Source organism: Pimephales promelas, chromosome 17 (assembly GCF_988280905.1).
Source record: "Pimephales promelas chromosome 17, fPimPro1.hap1.1, whole genome shotgun sequence".
NCBI lineage: Eukaryota > Metazoa > Chordata > Actinopteri > Cypriniformes > Leuciscidae > Pimephales > Pimephales promelas.
Window position 1 is genome coordinate 7,225,608 of NC_142785.1, and position 24,091 is coordinate 7,249,698.

The window sequence follows — 24,091 nt, forward strand, 5'->3', positions numbered from 1 at the left end:
TAACAATAAAGCAATTGTTAAAAAAAAAAATATATATATAATTTTAAGAATTTTCCCATTATTTATTCAGGCAATCAACAGTACAACCTAACAACAGGGCCTCTTTATAGCCTCATTATCATATGTGGAAAAATAAAGAGCGTCTACCCTGAAGAATAATGCCAATAACAGGAAATTACTGCGATAATTATCAGTATAGTATTGGCAAATATTTTTCAAAAATAATATTAATTCCTTCCTGCATGTACAATGATTTGAGGTAAAAAAATAAAAAAAAAATCAAAGCATAACTCAGAGATTCCACAGCTCCATTAAAACAGTTACTGTAAAAAAATACACAGAGATTAATGTTCGCAAAAGCGCATTTATTCAGGCAAAACAAATTTGACATCTCAATAAAACGCAGCAGCATGTGGCCTGTTGACGTTGAAGCCGATATAGAACTGCTCAGGAAAACACTAGGTAGTCACGCCAACAGTTTGTACACAAATATTAATTTACAACTAATTAATTTGATAAAACAAGTTCGATATAACAAATTGATACAGAAACAATCAAAACGTTAATACAATACATAAATATAAATACTTTGCTACATGCAAATGCAAATTGAGTTTTCTCCTCATCTATGGTCTTTGATTTAGAGAAATAACGAAGGTTCCGACAAAGAAAAATACACAAAGACGGCCAATAAGGAAGATCATGCGTTTGTTCAGAACAGAAGGCATCAGGAAGAAATGCATTATGTTACCTTGAACAATAATACCTAAAAAAGTCAGACAAGCTACATACTCATGTTAAAATAGCAGTTGGTTTGTGTATCCTTCTGCCATTTAATAATGTGATGCTTTATCGTCATCTTTTCATGATGCAAAATCTACCACAGATTCTCAAACGAGATGGAACCACCGATCAACTGTACAACTAGTCTTGCGATACAGATTTGGAAACTAGTTTTAGGGAAGGGTGTGCACTCTTGCTCGGCTGTGGTAGTTAAAAAAATAAAACGCTAATACAGTCAAGAATTGAAATCTCATTCGAAACTTCTTTTGTGTGTTAAAATACATTTGGCTGGAGGGTGAGTAAACATTCATTCACCTCGGTACCAAAAATATACCATCAGTTCTCTCCAAATGAAGTGTTTATGTTCCCGTTACATTCTAAGCAGCAAATCATTAATAATTAAGCTATATTAATATACTTTCTCAATAAACAAGCTGAAGTTCTGTATAAAATATATATATTCTTCATTCTAAAGATATTTTTAATTCATCCAAGACATTTTAAAGTAAGGTTTGTCCTTCCACTCTATCAAGTTCTCTGTGTGTTTATTGGCACATGGGCATTCTGGGTTAGAGACGGCAGATGCTGTTGCCTTCACCAGGCCAACGGCGAGGCTATTCGGGGGCTTCTGGGGTTTTCAGTTCCTTGTGTCTCACTCAGTGCTCTCTATTGAAGACAAACACAACAAACTCTCGTTTGAGCTCAACTATCACTATGAAAAAGAAAGTACACCCTTTTGAATTCTTTGGTTTTACGGATCAGGAGTCAGGACATACTGTACTAAAAATCATCTGGTCTGTTGCAGGTCTTAAAATTAGGCAAATACAACCTCAGATGAATAACAACATGACATATTCACACCGTGTCATTATTTATTTAACAAAAATAAAGCCAAAATGGAGAAGCCATGTGTGAAAAACTAAGTACACCCTAAGATATGATTAACTTGAGCAATAACTTGAACTAATCGTTTTCTGTATGACGTTATCAGTCTCTCACATCGTTGTGGAGGAATTTTGTCCCATTCTTCTTCACCTCAGTTCATTAAGGTTTGTGGGCATCTGCTTATGCACAGCTCTCTTAAAGGGATAGTTTACTTTGAAATAAATTTTTGATTTGTTTTAGCTTACCTCAAAAGCATCCAAGATGTCGGTGTCTTTGTTTCCACAGTATTTTCAATTTTGACATTTTTCAGTCAAACCGTTGTTGTCTATCAGTCATACACTGGAGGCTAAGGGGGTCCACCAAAATGCATGCACAGAGAAGTCCAAATTAAACATGATTTAATGACTCATAAATGTAAGTACACATTGATGGCCCAAGACACGAAACGAGCGTTTTGTGTGAGAAAACGAACAGTATTTATATCGTTTTTACCTCTTGTAATCATAGCCATGACAAAATGTTCTGACGGTACGGACGCTTCGGTCTGCGCATGGGGCGGAAGTGATCGCTTGCGCGCCTACGTCACTCTTTGTTTATACAGAGATTTCGGAAGTTTTACTTTTCACTAAACATATTTAGATATACAGGAAACCGCAATGGAAGATGATTTCGGTATATCTAAATATGTTTAGTAAAAGGTAAAACTTCCAAAATCTCAGTGTAAATATTGAGTGACGTCACACGCAAGCGATCACTCCCGGCGTAACATTGAACTGATTCAGTTCGGTTCAGTTGGACATTGCACAACTGATTCAGATCACTTGGACGTCACTGTGATTACACGAGGTAAAAACTATTTTCTCACAAAAACCGCTCGTTTCGTGTCTTAGGCCATCAATGTGTACTTACATTTACGAGTCATTGAATCATGTTTAATTTTGACTTCTCTGTGGATGCTTTTTGGTGGACCCCCTTAGCCTCCAGTGTATGACTGATAGACAACAACGGTTTGACTGAAAAATGTCAAAATTGAAAATACTGTGGAAACAAAGTCACCTACATCTTGGATGCCCTTGAGGTAAGCTAAAACATATCAAAAATTAATTTCAAAGTGAACTATCCCTTTAAGAGAGTGCCATGTTTGCTGAGTGTGATGAAAGAAAAGGGTGAAATGGACATGGTTTGGTGTGTTTTATGTAAATGACTTACCTCACGCATGCGGCCACTCATTTAGAATACTCTAGAAGAGGTTCTAACATGTTTTGAATTAGGCGTTTTTCGTTTTATGTGTGTATAAATACGCATAGAGAACACAATTATAAGTGAATGCATGAGATTCATTGTTCCAGAAATCTTGTGGTTTGTTTAGATGCAACTTCGCAAACCTAAGCCGTGCTGCCATGTTCTTTATAGAGAGAAGAGGCTTTCTCCTGACAACCCTTCCAAACAAGCCACACTTTTTCTAGTTATACTGTCATGAACTATAACATTTAACACGCTAACTGAGGCCTGTAGAGGCTGAGGTGTATCTCTTGGGTTTTTTGCAGTACACGGTCTGGCCTTAAAGGGTTAGTTCACCCAAAAATGAAAATTAAGTCATTAATTACTCACCCCCATGCTGTTCCAACCCCGTAAGACCTTCGTTCATCTTCGGAACACAAATAAAGATATTTTTGATTGAATCTGAGAGCTAGATCAGTCCTACATAGACTGCCTAAGGGACTGGCTCTTGACGGCCCATAAAGTCATTAAAGAAAATGTTTAAATATTCTATGTGCCTACAGCGGCTCAATTATAAGTTTATCAAGCGACGAGACTACTTTTTGTGCGGAAAAAACATAAATAACGGCTTTATTCGACTATTCTATTACTTCCTTATGGGCGCAGGCGCGAGAACTGAGACGAGGACGTTCTCATTTGTCTACTTCTTGTTACCGGCTGCTCACCGCTTAGGAGTTTTACCGCCCCCTACCGTATAAAATGATGATCCATATATAAGGCGCTCCGGATTATAAGGAACACGGTCGTTTTTTGAGAAGATTAAAGGCTTTTAAGTGCACCTTGTAGTGCGGAAAATACGGTAATTGAAAAGCGTATGTACAGCGCGCATCTTCCTCTGCTTGTAAACAGAAAGTTTTGCACTTCCAGCGATATCAGCACATCATCTTATACGGTAGGGGGCGGTAAAACTCCTAAGCGGTGAGCAGCCGGTAACAAGTCGAAGGAGAACGTCCTCGTCTCAGTTCTCGCGCATGCGTCCATAAGGAAGTAATGGAATAGTCGAATAAAGCCGTTATTTATGTTTTATTTATGTAAAAAGTAGTCTTGTCGCTTGATAAACTTATAATTGAGCCGCTGTAGGCACATGGAACATTTAAACATTTTCTTTAATGACTTTATGGGCCGTCAAGAGCCAGTCCTTTAGGAAGCCAATGGAAGAGTGATCCAGCTCTCAGATTCAATCAAAAATATCTTTATTTGTGTTCCGAAGATGATCGAAGGTCTTACGGGGTTGGAACAGAATGGGGGTGAGTAATTAATGACTTAATTTTCATTTTTGGGTGAACTAACCCTTTAAGGTGAATTGGCTGGGACGTCCACTCTTGGGAAGATTGGCAACTTGAATGTTTTCCACTTTTGAATAATCTTGGACTTCAGATTGTAGCCTTGTAACCCTTTTCAGATTGATGGGCAGCAACAATGTCTTCTCTAAGATAATTTCTGATGTCTTTCCTCCTTGTCATTGTGTTAACACACTCTTGAATGCTCTGTACCCGCAAACTGCCAAAACGTCTGCTTTTATAGAGTTGGTACCCTTGCTAACGATCAAATCAAAGTCATTTGATTTGCAGCGCCTGACTGCAATTTACCGTCTAAATTCCTATAGAAACAGAAAGGATGTACTTAGTTTGTCACAAATAGCTTCTCCATTTTGGCATAGTTTTTGTTAAATAAACCATGACACGGTATAAATATCACGTGTAGTTCTTCATCTGAGGTTTATATTTACCTAATTTTAAAACCTTAAAACTAGATAATTTTATATTATGTCCTCCTGATACTTAAACCATAGAATTCAAAAGGGTGTACTTTCTTTTTCACATGACTGTATATAAGGTTCCATTTGTTAAAATGAGTTACCGGTAACTACATTAGTTATGAACTAACAATGAAATGAAAAATACTTCTAAAGCATTTATTAATCTTAATTACTGTTAATTATAACATTTACTACCGTAATACATTTTTAAAATCAAAAGTTGTATCTGGTAATGTTATTTAATGGCCACGAGCTAACATGAACCAACAAACAATTACCTGATTGTTCACAAAGATGAATAAATACTGTTATAAATGTATTGCACATTGTTAGATAATGTGGTAACCCTTTATGTAAAGCCTTTATTTACTGCATAATGCATTATAAAGGTATTCATAATGTACGTTATAATGCGTTACATGTTTTCATAAATAATAGAAACCAAGTTAAAATGCATATTTGCAGATTCCTTGTAACATCAAAAATGACTTTCTAAAGGCGTAACATATAATAATGCATCATTTATACTTTAAGTAAAGTGTAACAGATAATGTTAGCTAATGCAATAACCCAAGTGTTCCAACCACATTTCTGATGTCTCTCTTATCTGACACACATCTGAGAGCCTTTAGTAACAAGCTGATGAGTTGAATCTGGTGTGTTTGATAAGGGAGACATCTACATGTGCTTTTACATGACAATGATCTACTAATAACAGAAACGTTTTTCCTTTGCTTTTTCGCGTTCAGACGACAATGTTGTTAAATGATCACTGTTCACACGGATACGCAAAAACTATTAAATACGCTGTATTATAAATGACAGGCCAGTAGTTGGCTTTGTAAAGAAAAACTGTGCTCATACTGTATATATACTAAACACAAATATGTGCCATCACTGTTTTCACAAATTCGTGTTATTGTAGTTTATATGATGACGATAATGGTATCGTTTTTTAAAAAACGTAAAACTTTGAAACCCGTTTTCAAATGTTTGCGTCTTCTGTCCCCCAAAACCCGGTTGGCGTGTAACTGAACGGCCAAAACGCATGAAAAATTTTCCATTTTTAGTTGAAAACAGTGTTGTGTGAACAGCCTCTTAAATGTGCAGTGTTGGAAACCACTGCATTAACAAATGTTAATAATTAGGGCTGGGTATCGTGACAAAGTTGATAAATAATACCGATACGATACCTTGACTTCAATACCGGTTCCTAAAAGATACTTTTTTCGATACCAATTTTAGTAAATCCGTTTTAACAATGTAAGGCGACCTTGAGTGTCCAGAAAGGTGCCAAATAAATAAAATGTATTATTATTATTAATAATACCTAATTCTTTTTTTTAAGTTTGTTGACATTTTTACACTCATATTTTGATTCTGTAAAAAAGCACCAATGCTAAATGTTTCCCAATCATTTAACAACATTAACTCATTGTTTCTGCCTTAACCTAATGTTGTTTAACAATGAAACTGAATGAAAATTAATTGAACATTTAGAGACAGGCATTTTCAGTAAAGCTGCTTTAAAACGATATGTCTTGTGAAAAATGCTATACAAATAAATGTGAATTGAATTAAATATAGGCTACTGGGATGCGGGATACACTCAGCACACATAAAGCTTGCCGTAAAACACTGGCGAAAGTAGCCTAATGATTATGTGTCGGGATAAAATAGCAAGGAGATATTTTAATTTTTTATTAATAAACGTGTTTACTAAGTGTGTTGGCTGCAAAGATGAATATGGCGATGTTGACTCGTCATTCCTGCAGTAGTGAACACGCACGCACGCCTATATGGATTACAAACGATTTATTTCTAATTGTTTAGTTTAAAAGTAGACACATTTTAACCGTCTTTAGGCCTATATTTCATGTCTGTGTGTCAAGTATCCTATACGCTGAGTTTCGGTTCATTTGTGACATGCTCCAGTCCTTGCAGTTGAAGATGGAGTGTATTCTGTGCGCTTTTAAGTGCCTTATCAGAGTTATTGTGTTGCCGGTCTCGGCAGCAATTACCTTGTCACGTGACGTTCACTGACGTTGACTAGATTAACCCCTTAAGTATCAAAATTTGGTATCGAAAAACAAGACATGTTTCGATACTCGGTAGTATCGAAGCAATTCGGTCAGTACCGAAAAAGTATCGAACTCGATACCCAGCCCTACAGTATCACTAATAGGACCTTATTGTAAAGTGTTACAGAAATATTTAAAATAACTCACCTCGAATTTGGAGATAAACTCAGCAAAGATGCCAAAGAAGGTTTCTGTGTTTGTGGCCTTACTGTCTTCTCCAAAGTAGGAGGCCACTTTATGAAACTCATCCATTGCTCTTTGCTGCAAGGAGTCTAGGGATTGCACAGCTGGATGACAGTTTTCCAGGAAGCTCTAATATCAGGGTCAAGGGCTGATACATTGCAACATATAGATATATTTTCACAGAATAACTTATGTGCTTATAAAAATGCTATTGATTGGTGGATACACTCATAACCGCTGCAAAGCGATCCTCTGAAGTAGCTGGGATTTTTACACAGGAAGTTCTTATGTCCTGGATGGTGGAGTGAAGGTCACTGAGATCAGCAGTAACGGTCCTCTGATTTACTGCATTTCAGCAAACGTGTGAACATCAATCATTCATCAATACATTTAGCAAATATTATTTTTGCATTTCTGGTTGATCCAACAGCAAAAGAGAAAAATACACTACCATTCAAAATGTGGGGTCAGTAAGTGTGTGTGTGTGTGTGTAAAGAAATGAATCATTTTCTTCTATCCTGAAAATATGTACCATGGTTTCCACAGAAATATTAAGTAGCACAACTGTTTTCAACATTTAAAGCAACTTGATGTATTTTGGGCATGTAGACATGGTCAAGAAAGACACTATGCTGAAGTTCAAATTGAGTATCATAATTGGGAAGAAAGGTCATTTAAGTGCCTACTTCCAGAAGAATAACGCACCACAGCGCCCAAGTCATTTCAAACTGGTTTCTTGAAAGTCAAAGGCATAATAAGTCCCCTTTACAAATTTTAACAGCCCCAAAGTTTTGAACAGCAGTGTATATACAAAAATATAAAAGGAAATTGTACTGTCAGCTTACCTTTGGCAGCTAATGGCACTGTTATGAGGTCCCTGGAGAAGCCGAGGAGTTCTGGGAAGTGTTGGCATAGTGATTTGGCAAGAATATGGAGGAAGGTCGACTTTCCATCAACTGTTTTAGTTGTGTTTAGCTGGGGGGTAAATTTCAATTCATAATTAGGAGAAATGTATATGTAATATATGTATTTATATTATGAACAATGTTTAATAAGACAAACATACCTCAGTAAGAAAATTAATTTTGAATCCTGTTGTTTTATTCGTCTTGGGCTGACCATTATTGAGATAATTTCCCATTGCTAAAACAAACTAAAAACAGTGCATTTTGTAGGTATGTTAATATTTATAATCAAGATAGGAAATGTTTAAAAATGAATGGCCCAGAAACATCAACTCCTTTGCATAAGATCCAGGATTTAACACTTTATTGTTAGTGGCATATCTGCTGAAATAAGTGTTTTACCTCCAGGATCTTGGCCAACCTCTTGCTGTTTTTGAGCTCTAATGAGGCTTTGTATATGCATTCGTATGCGGCTCTCATTTCTTCAGTTTTCTCCTGCACAGTGGTCTTAAAAAGAAGACTCCTGAGTCTGGTTTTATACTCGGGAACTAGTAGCATCTGTAGAACAAGCCCATAAGAATCAATTATTATTTAGATTAATTACAGAACTCAGGAAAAACAGCCTTGGTTTCAGGGAAAAGCACCTGTAGGACGAACTGGTCGGGCTCACTGAGCTTGGCGGGGTCCTTATCGTAATGCTGAAACTGTTTGACCTCCTCGTCATCAGGAGCGTAGAGCAGCAGTTGTTTAATGTGTGCGGGTTCCAGGCGCTCGGTGCTCATGGTCACGAGGATTTCCCGCAGTTCTTTCGGGGACAGCTTCAGATGTGCTATGAGGATAGCTGAACAGGGCAGCCAGAGACAATAACTTTGTATACGATGAACTTTCATGTTTAAAACTTTGCAGGATGTTTTCGTTCACTTAGATCTATGTTAAACACTACATGAAGGGCAATTTTCAAAAATCCATAATAGGTACCCTTTAAAGGGTCAGTTCACCCAAAAATGAAAATTGTTGCATCATTTACTCACCCTCAAGCCATCCTAGGTGTATATGACTTTCTTCTTTCAGCCAAAAAAATGGGAGTTACATCCATAATAAATGTGCTCCACATGGCTCTGGGAGGTTATTGAAGGGCTTCTAAAGTGAAGTGATGCGTTTTAGTTAAAAAAAAATATACATATTTATAACTTTATAAACTATAATCACTGGCTTCTGGTCACGGCTGTATGTGAGTCTAGTTCCGGTGTAGAGTGACCTCTGACCCAGTGATATAAGCCAAGTTGTAAATATGGAAATTTTTCTTACAAAAACCCATTGTTTTGCTTCAGAAGGCCTTTATTAACACCCTGGAGCCGCATTAAATATTTTTTTTTTATGAATGGATGCGCTTTTTTGGGCTTCAAAATCGAAGGTACCATTCATTCCCATTATAAAGCTTAGATGAGACAAGAAATGTTTTAATATAAGTCCGGTTGAAAGAAGAAAGTCCTATAGATTACAACTACTGTAGGATGGCTTGAGGGTGAGTAAATTATGGGATAATTTTTGGGAGAACTAAGCCTTTAATAAGACGGTAAGACTTTACTTGAAGGGGTGTGCATAAGGCTGGCATGACACCTTCATAACCATGAAATGACATATGTGAATATGAAATAGGGTTTATGCATGTTTATGACAACTGTCATTAAGTGTCTTTCGCTCAATAATGACATTTTGAATGGAAATATGACATTGTTTAAGATGTCTTTATAACACCTTGACATAAACCATACATCATAACCTGTCAGAGTCTTTGTCATGACAACTTGACATAAAATTAAGTTAAACTGTCGTGTGGTTGGCGTTGACATTGGCTGTCATGAGGCCATTATAACTGTGTCATGAATATTTTTCGTGACCTCAACTACAGTGGTACTAATTGAATTTGTCATTAAAAAGTTATAATGGCTTCATGACAGCCAATGTCAACACCAACCACCTGACAGTTTAATGTAATGTTAACCAATAAAGCTTGGTGGTTTCTTAAGTTTGATAATTAATCTACTATGTCATGTTTATGACGGGTTGTGTCGTCTTAGTAATGTCAAGTCGTCATGACAAAGACATCTCAAACAATGTCATATTTGCATTCAAAATGTCATTATTGAGCGAAAGACACTTAATGAAAGTTATCATAGACATGCATATGTCATGTCATGATTATGAAGGTGTCATGTTAGTCTTATGCACACCCCTTCAAGTAAAGTGTTACCCATAAGACATGGATTCTTTACCTTCTCAATGGGAAAATTGTCCACACAGTTGCTACAGCAGCAAATACCTACAGCACCTCTTTAACCTACTCCTACACATTTACGTCACACGAGACATCAAACCTGACTCAACCCAGAGCTCAATCTAGATGATTGCACTCCAACACAACCCTACGTATACTCACAAGCGTTGTAGGCCTTTTTATGGGAGAGAATCTCAACCACGTCTTTCTTTTTAAAGTTCTCGGGCAGGAAAGTGGGCTCTGGAAGAGAGACTGACACATTTAATGACAATGTAAGGATGTGCTCTCCTTGCACCAGTAGTGGAAACAATATATGGTTATGAGAATGGAAAGAGGCTGTGAGATGCCAATAACTGGATGGGAATGATGGGATCTGAGAGACATAGCTCTCCATGAGAGATGAGCTGAAAAGTACAAAAATAGACAAAGTAATTGAGTTCATTTTTAGCAGCAAAATGAAAAGCTACAAAGTGGATGAAGACAGCAATATACAGACTGATGAGATGTTACATATTCATTCTTTATAAAAGTTTTTGCCCACCCCTGAATTTCTGCACATTTTATGTGGTTGAATTTTATTATGGTAGTACAATTTTTTCTTATATTATTAAATCATCATACATGATGATTCTGTATATCTACCATTCAAAACCATTTAAAAGTTTGGGTTTTGGGCTGCTTCGTTTTTTAAAATAAATACTTTTATTTAGCAAGGATACTATAAATTGATCAAAAGTGACAGTAAATATATTTATAATGTTACAAACGATTTATATTTCTAAAAAAATTTTCTTTTGAACTTTCTATTCATCAAATGTATCACTGTTTCCACTTTCAACATTGACAATAATATGTTGATATTATATTAAAATATAATTTATAATAATAAATAGCGATTCCCGAGTTGACCTTGACATCAAAGGAATAAATTACATTTTAAAGTATATTACATTTTTATTTTTAAATTTTTATTGAGCATTAAAGTCTTATTTCAAAAACATTTAAAAATTCTTACAGACCCAAAACTTTTGTATTCTTACACACTAAAATATTTTTGTTGTTGTTTTTGTTCATAAAGACAACTTTTAAACATTCAAAGATTTTGATTGACGATCTGATGACATTCAGTGTAAAAACACAAAGAAACAGTCGGGGCAAACACTTTTTCACAGCACTGCATGACATGGGATGATGATATGCACATGCAATATCACATTGAGCCGGATATAAAAAAGAAAAAAAAAGAAACCTTACTGGAATTCCTCTGTGTGCCGAAGTACACATCCAGATCCAGGTATTTGACCATGTCACTGAGTTTATGATAGTCTGGATCATCTCCAAGCTAACAAACAGACATATCCACTCAGTAATGCATCATAAACATTCAATTCTGATGTGCACTGTGGTTGTTATGCATCACTACCAACCTGTCCCCAGATAGTTCCTTCAGAGTTCTCCACCTGCTCCCAGCGCAGTCTTTTCACGCTCATGTGGTTGTTGTCAGAGGCTTTTGGACTGGATTTGGGCAAAGGTGGAGGATCACAAGGTGGGGGTAGAGGAGGTGGCGGTGGTGGGGGTACCTTGCTTGAGAGTGTGCTTTCAAAGCTTTGCTGGGAATGTTGGGAATGGAGGCTCTTTTGTTTGGTCAGGCTCGGGGAGTTTCTGGGAGCAGAGGTCTGCTGGCTCTGGTAGATGGACTGGGTGTGATGTCGTAGGTGAGTGTGCTGTGCGCTTGCAATTGGGGGTTGAGGGGAGGTGTGCGGGGATGATTGTAGGATGGGATGAGCCTTTGGTTGGTGCAGCTTGAGAACAGACTGAGCGCCGGGCTGGGGAGTGGAGTGTCGGACATGGCTGCGCTGAGCCCTGAGCTCCTCACTGGTGGGCAGCACTTTGTGTAACAAGGGGCGGTTAGTGAGGAAGGGGCGAGGTGGTGGTGGGGGCGGGACAATTATCGGGTGGTGCTGGAAGGCTGGAGGTGGTTGGGGCAAGTGCTCTGGGGTAAGGGGGAGGGGCGAGGGCGGGTCGGTGAACTGGAGAGGTGGTGGCGGGGGCGGAGGACTCCGGGGGGGAGGGGGGATGTGGTCAGAGCCTGAGGAATAGGTGACGGAGGTGGAATCATCACTGCAGCTGTTATCTTCACTGCTGGCACTGCTTAACTCATGAGGCATGTTCACCTCCTGTTCGTCCTGGAAACTCATCTGACAGAGTCACAAAGACAATTAGGGCTTAAAAAACAACATGGTCCATAAATGTATATAATGCTGTTCCAAAAACAATAGAAAAAAATAAAAAATGAAATGTAACCCTACATAGGACAAGAGATTTAAATAATAATAATAATAATAATAAATTATTATTTATTATTTATTTTATTTTATAAAATAAAATAAAATTAAATAGTTCACTGCGGTGCCCGGGGAGCGATTGTGAGCCTTGATTTCAAAATAAATGATAATAATAAAAATAAAATAATTTGAAATGTGACCAGCTACACCTACATAGAACAAAATATTTAAATAATAAAATAAAATAAAAAAATAAAATAATATGAAATGTGACCAGCTACACCTACATAGAACAAAAAAATTAAATAATAAAATAAAATAAAAAATAAAATAATATGAAATGTGACCAGCTACACCTACATAGAACAAAAAAAAAATTAAATAATAAAAAATAATAATAAAAAAAATTAATTAATATGAAATGTGACCAGCTACACCTACATAAAACAAAAGATTTAAATTATAAAATAAAATAAATTAATACAATAAAAAAATAATAAGACGTGAACAGCTGTCTCTACATAGTTCAAAAAATAAAAAAAATAAAAAATGAAATGTGACCAGCTACACCTACATAGAACAAAAGAATAAAATAATAAAATAAAATAAATTAATAAAATTTCAAAAATAATAAGACGTGAACAGCTGTATCTACATTGGACAAAAAAATAAAGAGAATTTTGTGTATAATAATTTCCATATATTTTGGCGACATTAAGTTAGCTGATGAATAGTAAACTCTTTCTGTGTCTGACACTAACCTCCTCATAGTCATTCTCTCCTCCCTTAAAATCATCCACGATATTGACCCGGTGGCCCAACTGCTCGCTCAGAGCATCCAGGAACTTGTCTGTGTCTCGACTGCGAGGTGGGCGTGAGAAGGTGAAGAGCTTCCTACGCTGGGGCAGGGGACTAGGTTCATCAGAAGGCAGGGGGGAGACAGGGGGACTATCCAAACTAACATAAGGATTAGACTCCACACTGTCTGGAGAAGGGACAGTCTGCTGGTAAGGATCATACTGAGAGCCAGGAAAGGGTTCAGTCCATGAAAGAGAGAGGCCTGACTTACGGCTCCCTGCAAAATGAACGAAATCATGATGAACATTTATAATACACAGGAATGCTATGAGAGATATTACTAAATGTTCTAAAAAGTTTCCAATTGACAAAAAACTAAGAACTAAAACATGCATACATTAAATTAGGGATTTTCAAACTTGTTGATTCCACGGCCCTACTTGTAAGGAACTTGAACTTGTAACCATCTTTTATATTGTCATTATACTTAGGCAAAACAACTACTGCATTACAATATTACCTGGATTTTTTTTTTACGTATTATTATTTTTATTTATTTTTTTACTTTTTTTAATTGTTTAATGCTAGAACTAGAGTATAACTCAGAAGAGAAAAGCTGCATCTGAAATCGAATACTTCCCTATATAGTATACGAAAAACAGTACGCGAGTATGTCCGAAATCATAGAATTCGAAAAACAGTCGACGAAAAGTACCAGGACGACCTACTATTTCCTGCGAGATTCTGAAGTGCGCATATGATGGACATACTGTATATTTGAAAATGGCGGAAACCGGCTGTAACGTTAGTAGACAAGAAAATAATTGGCTTTTTCCTTGCCAAAAATCAACATCTGTCATTGTTCATAGGGGTTTTGTGTGTGTGAATTTATTAGGTAAATAAATGTTATTAGAGAAATTCAGCAAAAGGCGTGATCTCTGAGCAGCTGACCGACACCTCCTCTTGATTGTCAGCTCGGACGAAGTAAAAACGCAGATGAAAAGAGAAAGCAGCACTAAAAACAGCGCGAAGTTGGTGCTGTCACTGGAATGGGCTCTTTAAATTTTAAAGTTGTGACAGCGTATGTCATGCGACAACAACATGGCGCACGTAGTACATCCTGGTCATACTTTTTTAACGGTTGTGAAGTACGTTCTTATTTAAATATAGTACCTACTCATATGCGATTCCGGACGCAACCAAAAATTCAAAAATGTTTATAAAAAATGTATAATAATGTTCACGATAAATATTTACCCTAATCCGTTTTTTTTCTGCCAACTTATAATATTCCAAAAAATGTGTTTCTCACTGTTAAAATATATTGTCACTAAAAATAATATAATTACAGTTAATAACAACCATCTAATCTTAATAAAGCAGAGAAAAACAATAATAAAATTAAAGAAATTATACAGGAATTATATTTATTAAAAAAGCTTTAAAACTTTAACTTTAAAGAGTAACTAAACCCTAAACCAACTTTTTTTTTGGTTAATGATCTGTAAGAATGGATCTTTATTAATACCAGTCATTGATTCGAGTAACTTTTTTGACATTTGTGTATAAAGTGTTTTATTTCTACAATATATGGTGTAAAAACATAACACTCATAACACTCTTAGTACGAGCTATGCCCTTTGGCAGTATAAAAACAGCTTGTTTCGTCAAAACCACTGTAGCGAGTCAGGAGTTGAAATTGCGAGTATTGAAAACGATCAGGATAGAGTGATTTAGCATCTATTTCGTCCCCTATATCTCCGCTGGCCACTTTTTCAGCATTTTTCAAATATTGCCAGTGGGTGGAGTCAGGCTCTGACCAGGGGTTTAGTTACCCTTTAAGTTTGAAAACCCCCATGTTAAAATCCTAAATTATCAACATAAGCAAGCACATTTAGTGTCAAATGGCCACACAGGTCCTACGCAGCCAATATCATGATGTCTGTCATCATAATCATGGCTGCTTGTCTTTATCTGAGGCACCATGTGACAACTGTGGATGTCAGAGTAAGCTCAGAATACCTGCGTTATTATGCGAGAAAGACAAAGTGTATGTATTGTTCTCAGCGTGGCCCATGCCGACAGCCCTGGGTGAGGAGTGACTCTGGAGAGATTGGTTGCTCTTCCCGGGATAGACGTTCCCAAGCTCCGTGTACACTCCTGACATCTACAGGTTGGGGCGTGGTTAGATGAAACTAGGCATGATTTCATAATAGCAGTGATGACCGTGCAATGAATTGTGGATGAGCAGTAAATGGTACCCACGTGGTCGAGATCTGGGGACTCTGGGAAGGAAGTCCCATCCCCACACTGTCTTTCCTCAGGAGTCACAGGGTCAGTGAATGTTCCTGAGACACAGAGAGAGCCAGTCCAGAAACAGAGCATGTGCACTGAAAGCTGTGTGCCCTTTAGGAGCTAAAAAGAGACTGAGGGCAGTGAGCTTTAGCAGTAGCTCTGGAGGAGGAGGGGCGCACAGCGCTTGCAAGCGGTTTATAGCGGTCTTAATAGATGCAGATGAATCATAAACATGACTGAGAGGAGTTCTGACTGCTTGTTTATCCCACAAGAGTGACAGAATGGCATGGCTATTGCTGAACAAATGTTAAAATGAAGCGATGCATAGCAGATACAGTATTCTATATAAACTATATTAGTTATATCATATTATCAGCAGGATCCAAAATGACCAATCATCAAATGAGGGTTAAAACTGATTTTGGCGAGTAACTGAAATGTCAGTTTTATTTTATTTATTTTTTGTGACATGTAGTTTCATAGAGGGATTGAGACTAGCTTATGTGTGCAAGGGGAAAATCTAAATAATTCCAATTAAATCAAAATCATTCAAAAGGTTGAGGTAAGAAGTTTTTGAGAGAAATGAACGCTTTTATTCAGCAAAGATGCATTAAATTGACCAAAAGATTTTTCAAATAAATCTATTTATCAAATAATCCTTAATATACGTATGTGTCATGGTTTCCACAAAAATATTAAGCATCACAACTGTGTTCAACATTGATGATAATAAGAAAGCACCAAATCAGCATATTAGAATGATTTCTGAAGGATCATGTGACACTGAAGAGTAATGACTGCTTAAAGCTTTGCCATCACAGTAAAAAAATTACATTTTAAACTTTGTAATAACATGTCAATATATTATTATCACAGTATGTTTTGATCAAATAAATGCATCCTTGCATAAACACATACAGTAGAGCCTGACCGATAAAGGATTTTGTAGGCCGATACCGATACAAATATTTGTTGGTTTTAAAATCCGATATTCCGATATATCTGCCGATATTTTTTATTTATTTATTTTTTCAGAAATGCGCAACAAAATATTAACAGATTTCCCTAACATTAGTTATTTGTAGTTATTTATGAGTTTTAACTAAAATAATATGAGAATGCATTTAAAAAAAAAAAATTGTTTCTATTGTCACAACTAGAGCCTGACCGATAAAGGATTTTGAAGGCCGATACTGATACAAATATTTGTTGATTTTAAAATCCGATACTCCGATATATCGGCCGATATTATTATTATTTTTTATTTCAGAAACGCGCAACAAAATATTAACAGATTTCCCTAACATTTGTAGTTAATTATGAGTTTTAACTAAATTAATATGATAATGCATAACTGGTTCTCTCTGCCCGACTCTGGCTGGATCCGCAGGTTGCAGGATGTGTGGCTCATTATACACGAGTGTTGCCAACAGGGATGGTGTAGAGTGCCCTCTGGTGGACAAACTATACAACTCCAACACTCATGACATGGTTGAAGCGTGATTGGTCCGATTTTATTTTATTTTTGAAACATTCATTTATCAGCCATTATAACTGCCGATACCGATATTTTAGAAAATGCCTAATATCGGCCGATAATATCGGCCTGCCGATATATCGGTTTGGCTCTAGTCACAACAGAATAGACTGATGATAGTGGCATTAGATAGCTTTGTTGTTAGCTAGCTAGTCTATGATGAGCCATAATTTAGCAATGGATAATGTCATACTGCAAATTGTAAAACATACATTTTCAATATAACAGGCCAAGGAGAGATGATACGTCTCATTGCTATAACTGTCACGCGCTATTAAAGAAATACTACAGTCACATTGTCAAAAGTTAAAAGGACAGTCAGTCAACTACACTGTAACAACGTAACGTTACTATTACTAGCTAATTCCGCTTCACTCTCGGATTATTTAACAGCACCAAAACTGGACATAGTTAAGAGAACTGATGCAGATGTTCTTTTAATAGTTATTCAAGCAATGTATGTCTCGTGACCGACTCAACGAGTTTTGGCTAACAGGGATGGTGTAGAGTGCCCTCTGGTAGACAAACTATACAACTCCAACACTCATGACATGGTCCAAGCGTGTTTCGTCCGTTTTTATTTTATTTTTAAAATATTCATTTATCGGCCATTATAACTGCCGATACCGATAGTTTGGAAAATGCCTAATATCAGCCGATAATATCGGCCTACCGATATATCGGTCTGCTGATATATCGGTCTGCTGATATATCGGTCTGGCTCTAACATACAGTGAGCATAAGATACTTCTATGTATATAATTTGATATTTAGTGTGGAAAAGGTTCATTTTGCACCCTGCTTATCAATCAAAAACCAGCACACTGACAAGTGGAAAACGACATACCCATTCCAAGGTGAGTGCCGATAATGCAGTCATCTGAGCTTCTCTCTCTCACATTGTTTTTGTGGGAGGTACCTGACACTCGCATGGAGCTGCTTCGTTTGTGTGTTTCTGGACCCAACTCTGGTTCTGCAGTAATACACATGAACAATTACAATACATTCAGGATAGAAAGCCACTAGAGGGCTGACATTCACACCGCGGACTCACAGCTTACCTGCACTTTTGAAGCCCAGGAAGCGGGCGATCTTGCTCTTGCAGTGTTCCTGTTCCTCATAGGTCAGCAGCTGGTATATAAACTGCCAAATCAGCTGCTTGGCAGGAGTGTCCAGCACAGGGAACACATCTACAATGAGTGTGTCCACATTCCTGTTTACATGCAACAGAGGGAGCCATTTTAGAAATAATTGGTCTGCTCTCTCAGCAAGCAGTCGCACCAGCGAGCGTTATTTATTAAATTTGGAAGAACCCACAGATTGTTTCTGATTATGAGTAGGCCTATCTATTTATGCTCGAGGCTGAAGCTATTTTTGAATGCTTCTCACATTTGCCTTGCTGCTGCCAAGATGCAGAAAATCCCTCGTTGTGGGAAAAGCGTGCTGTGACATTTGTAATCATACGGAAAGACGGTTACAGTCTACGAATGTCAATTAGCTATGTTGTCTAGAATTGGTTAACACATTTCTCATTGTATATTTTGGGACAAACAATTGCATTGGTCACTGAAAGTAAAGTCATATCTATAAAATACAATTACTTCTCTAATTAAAAAAAAATTATTAAGTATGGAATAATTATGTCCCGTTTTATCTGTGTTTTGGTTTCTTTTTCAAGGACTTTATTTGTTAGGTGTTCAAGCACAAAGTGCTGAAAACCTATTGTTTTTTTTTTATTATTCTTCTGCTGCCCTAAAATGCATCGTGCTGGCCTTAGAGACTTGAAACTGAGCCAGATGGTAGGCCTCAATTTGGGGAAAACCTATCAGAGTATGAGCCCGATTGGCCCATAGGTGCTGCTACAGCAACCAAAAGTACTAAATAGCTCATAACTCCTAGACCGTTTGACTCAAAAGGTTTTTTACACCACTGTGATCCTTGGCTCAAGACGGACAAGATGTATATCTTCAATTTCGATTTAGCAAAGAAAAAAATTCCGCTATGTCGAATTTAGTCCAAAACCTACTTCTGTGACTTAGTCCCTGGTCTTTCGCCCGATCTTTTTCGCCCGAAATTTTGCATTTGGTTGGCTTATAACACTGTCATTTAGAAAGTTGTCCGTGGCAAAATACAGTCAAAACCTAATAAATCCTAAAGGAAAAGTCAGAACTTCACAAAAATTGATGAGCATATTTGCTAAGTTTCGTGAAGATCGGACCATATGGCACTATAACTGTTAAAAATCTTTAAAACCATGTGTTTCCTATGGTATACTATATTGCCTGTATTGGCTGTAAATGGTCTTTTCCATCTATGATCTCAGTGGTTAAATGCTTGCTAAATAAAACTGAATGTCTTTTGATGCTTTTGTGCTTAAAGGGCTTAACTTGTTCAACACAGCTAAATGCTGCTTGCAGCTTTAATTTCTCTTTGTTTCCTGTCTTCCCATGTTCCTACTTGTCACTGGTTGTCATGGCAATTCATTGTTTGATTGATTAGAGCAAACCTGCTCCTCAGTAGTTTACTTGTTCACATGTATATAATGTTTCAGTTCCTCAGTGTTTGCTGTTGTTTGGGTGATACATGCTGTTACATTGCACTTCTTCTGTTTGGATTATCGTTAAATTTGAATTAATGCTCATTTGTTTTCGTAAAATAAAATTCAGACTGCATTTCTAGGCCCTAAACTTCATCCTTATCTTCATCATCATCATTATGATTCTTTGATGTTTTTGAAAGAAGTCTCTTCTGCTCACCAAGGCTGCATTTATTTGATTAAAAATACTGTAAAAACAGTAATTTGTGAAATATTATTACAATTTAAAATTATTTTTTAATTTCAGTATATTTTAAAATGTAATTTATTCCTGCGATGGCAAAGCTGAATTTTCAGCAGCCATTACAGTCTATAGCGTCACATGATCCTTCAGAAATCATACTAATATGCTGATTTGCTGCTTAATTATTAATATTGGTTCAAATTATTATCAATATTGAAAAAGGTTTTAGCTGTATAACATTTTTGTGGAAATCTTTTTTTTTTTTCGGTATTCAAAAGAATTTATATTTCATTTATATTTACCAAAATATTTCTAAGTTGTCTTTACTGTCATGTTTGATGCATTTAATGCATCCCTGCTGAATAAAACTATTAATTCTTAGTATTCTTTTTTAATTTTACTTACCCCAAACTTTTGAATGGTATTGTATTACAGTTTACACAAAAAGTATTTAGCAGAAAAAAACTGTTTTCAACATTGATAATAAGAAATGTTTCATTAGCACAAACTATGTGACACTGAAGACGGGAGTAATGATGCTGAAAATGCACAGAAATAAATTACATTTTAAAATACAAATTACAACAGAAAACAGTTCTTTTAAATTGTAATAACATTTCACAATATTACTGTATCTTTATCAAATAAATGCAGCTTAGGTGAACATAAGAAACATAAGAAAAAAAAATCGTATTTATTCCAAACTTTTGACCTGTATTGAAATTACTGTTGTTAGGGTCAAAGTTGCTACTAAAACAACTTTGACAAGACAGTTTTTAATCTCAGTGCTGCCAACCTCAACTAATATAACAGAAGTCATGTGTCTTCTCCCACTCAAGTCATTATGAATTTTGACCTGACCTGTGCTGGAAGAACGTCTCCAGAGCTTTGCAAATGGTGTATCTTTCTTGTAGGGTGAGGAGGTGTTCGAGTTGCTGGCTGAAGGTACGGCCGTGCACGCGGATGCTGGGAGGAAGGATCTCGGCCACCCACTGCAGGGAGCTGAGGGCCGGGGAACGCGAGCGCTGGATGGTGGGGGTCTCTTCCGGCTCCGAATCTGACAGCGGATAGTCTACGGGGCCCTCTTCCACCACTAGAGAGGGCATGGCACCACTGCCCTGCAGCATGGACACCACCTTCTCATGGGAGCAGTTCCTAAATGTGCATTGAATAGAATTCATGTGTAAATTGAATAAACACTGAATTAACTAAGCATTGATGATGCAGCTATATGTTCTTCAATAGTCTAGTGGACAAGACAAAGCTGAGAAAGTTTTGTTCAAATCAAACTTAAATTCTATTTTTAATTATATAATTAACTTGCAACTTTACATAATTAGCAGCATGAACTTGAGCATCTACAGTAGTCGAGTAAATTGGTGTGCTCTTGAGATTAACTACACAGCCAAGATGCAGCTAAATCATGGCCACAGATTTACACATTTACATTTAAGCCTAAATCAAAGGTTTGTTAAGGGGCAGAATGCATAATACAAATGTATACTATGAAATTATGAATACAGTGAATTTAATAATAGCATGTATCTGACCTAACTAACAGCTTTACTCAAAAAACAACATTGTTAACCCTCAAAATACCTCCCTTCAAATCCTCATATAACAATCACATGTACTAAAAGGTGTATGTATTACTTGTCTTTCCCAACAAATGAACATATGGAAAATAAATATTATTTAATAGATAAAAAAGATTCTCATCCAGGCACACACAAAGCATGCTGGGAGATGGAAACCCCCTGCCCCAATAATGTTTAACTTGTGTTTTAATCAATTGAACTTATTGAATTAAAACACTATTTAAATGGCACATAGAGTTACATCTATTGTAATATTTACAAATATTTTTTTATGTTTACTTATGCTCACCAAGGCTGCTTTAAAATTACATATATACGTATATATTAATATCACTATTATAATCTATTTTAAAATGAAATTTATTCCTGTGATCAAAGCTGAATTTTCAGCAGCCATTACTTCAGTCTTCAGTGTCACATGATCCAGAAATTATTCTAATATTCTGATTTGTTGCATTTCTTATTATTATCAGTGTTAAAAACAGTTGTGCTGCTTAAACTACTTTTTTTTGTGGAAACCAATATGCATTTACATTTTTTCTAAATTTCTTTGATGAATATGAAGTTATATTTTGTAACAATGTAAATGTCTTTACTGTTACTTATGATTAATGTAATGCATCCTTCCTGAATAAAAGTATTAATTGTTTTAAAAACCTTACTGACCCGAAACTTTTGAACAGTAGTATAAATAAAAAAATGGTTGTGTTTTGTGAAATTCCTACACATTAGGTTAACTTGATTATGCTTCTGTGAAATCACTTAACTACTTTGAGGCCATTTAATTTCTTAAATTCTTAAGTATATTAAGCTTGATGGCAAAGGGAAATAATATCTACCACTCAAGTGATATGAAATAATGAACAGTAATTGTAGATTTACTGTAATAACACTTCATTGCCATGCAACTTTTAAAGCATCCTCAAAACATGAGAAAAATAAACACACCTCATGTCTAGGCCATTGAGGAATAATATGCGGTCTCCCGGTTTAAGGCCACACGCATCAGCTGGACTACCTGTAATGGGAAAACGGATTTGTGACAAGAAAATAAAACCTCATGCACACGCAATAATAAACACCCCCACAAATAGTGAATCTTACGGATTTGTAATACTGCTGCCATTTGTGATTGTTTGTAATTAAAACACTACAAGATACTCCGTCAAAGGGTCTAAGAGGGTTTGCAATCTGTTTTCTCATCACGATGCTGGACTCCTACTTGTTTTCATAAGCAGGGTGGCTGAGTCAGTGTTAACTAGCCTCAGCATAGGCCTGTAGTGGGCGAATATCGTCATACAGACCCCTCACACACTTACCGCCCTCTCTCCTCGCAACGTCCAATTGTGCAGACTTTCAGTACAAATGTACCCAAAGCTTGTTCATTAGTACAACAGCCCACTCCTTCCTTTTTCTCAATGCACTAAAAAAACAAACAAAAAAAAAACACTACATCCCCCTTGAAAACAAGCCTCAGACCACAGCTGTGCTTTCCATGTGCCTTTTTATTACAGCCGTCTCTAGTCTACAGCGATATGACCCTCAACATGCCACAAATTTCGGTGGCTGGTGGCAAAAATATGACGGTAAAAATTCATTTCTAACGATAGATCTATATCCCAGTATGTATAATTCTGCATCACATTTTCATACGCACCTGCCATTACGGAGTCGATCCACACAGGAGCATGACCTCTCAGAGTAAAGCCAAAACTCTTCTTACCCCGGTACACACGGATTGTTCTGCAGAGGAAGTAAAAGAGGGATTACTGACTATACTGACTGACTGGAGGTGTGGTAATATACAATACTTATGGTGCGTTCTATTATTCATCCGTCTCGGAGATCCGAAACGGACAACAGACGTTGCCTAGCAACACGCCCCCTTTCCTCGGATTTCTCCTCTCGGACGTCGGACAACCGTTTCGGAATTCAAAATGGCTGCGCCCTGTGACTTGTAAGAATGAATTGTATTCATTGTTTTTAAACCGATTTGGTATTTTAAATGACGATTATAATCACTCGTATTACTGCGTCCCCTGTAGGTATGGGAATCGGTTGTTGTGAGTGCAATTACTAACGTTGCTAGCGTTGCTAACAGAAGATTAACATGAAAAACTTTAAATAAAGTGAACATTTTCAAGTTCAAATGGCTGCGTTTTGATGAGGTGTAGTCATAATATGTTTATTTTAATGTAAGTGCCTGGTACTCGGCCAGTGCTACCATTACAACAGCTTTCTCCGACTCGGACAAGCAAAACATAATAGAACGCTTGAAACGTGGACGTGACGTCAAATCCGAGGTCCGAGTCGGTTCGTTGGGTATAATAGAACACACCATTAGATTCTTACACTTTTTGAAGAACATGTCTGTGCAAAACTGCCATATTGTTAGGGTGTAGTGTGTGGTTGCTATGTACTTGCTAAGGTGCTGTGAGTGGGTTTTTCACACATGCTAAGGTGTTCTGGGTGTCTCAGAAACATAACCAGCACATTTCTCCCCACATAGCAAATCCATAATACAGTGAGGGCGAAGAACCACATGAAACTATGCAACTATATATTTTTTTCTAACAGAGTAGTAAAAGTTTAGCTGGCTAAATATGAGCAGTTACTGTGGCTGAGCAGGTTAAAGCATAAAGC

General features: G+C 36.8%; 1 protein-coding gene across 5 annotated transcripts in view; it reads right to left on the reverse strand.

Moving 5' to 3' along the window:
* Positions 1-350: 350 nt before the first annotated feature.
* grid2ipb (glutamate receptor, ionotropic, delta 2 (Grid2) interacting protein, b) overlaps positions 351-24,091 on the reverse strand; it is a 47,234-nt gene continuing 23,493 nt past the window's right edge. For 3 of the 5 annotated variants that reach the window (XM_089121839.1, XM_089121837.1, XM_089121841.1), the window contains 18 exons: positions 23,106-23,191; positions 22,397-22,466; positions 20,712-21,005; positions 18,132-18,283; positions 17,918-18,043; positions 15,504-15,586; positions 15,261-15,405; positions 13,202-13,515; positions 11,583-12,353; positions 11,410-11,497; positions 10,318-10,407; positions 8,522-8,718; positions 8,280-8,435; positions 8,039-8,125; positions 7,818-7,947; positions 7,199-7,317; positions 6,937-7,101; positions 351-1,449 (listed from right to left, as the gene is read on the reverse strand). In XM_089121839.1, coding sequence (XP_088977965.1) covers positions 1,378-1,449; positions 6,937-7,101; positions 7,199-7,317; positions 7,818-7,947; positions 8,039-8,125; positions 8,280-8,435; positions 8,522-8,718; positions 10,318-10,407; positions 11,410-11,497; positions 11,583-12,353; positions 13,202-13,515; positions 15,261-15,405; positions 15,504-15,586; positions 17,918-18,043; positions 18,132-18,283; positions 20,712-21,005; positions 22,397-22,466; positions 23,106-23,191 — 3,145 coding nt within the window. In that variant the 3' untranslated portion in view covers positions 351-1,377. The remainder of the gene's footprint in view (positions 1,450-6,936; positions 7,102-7,198; positions 7,318-7,817; positions 7,948-8,038; positions 8,126-8,279; positions 8,436-8,521; positions 8,719-10,317; positions 10,408-11,409; positions 11,498-11,582; positions 12,354-13,201; positions 13,516-15,260; positions 15,406-15,503; positions 15,587-17,917; positions 18,044-18,131; positions 18,284-20,711; positions 21,006-22,396; positions 22,467-23,105; positions 23,192-24,091) is intronic. The other 2 variants (XM_089121838.1, XM_089121840.1) reach the window with 2 other exon arrangements.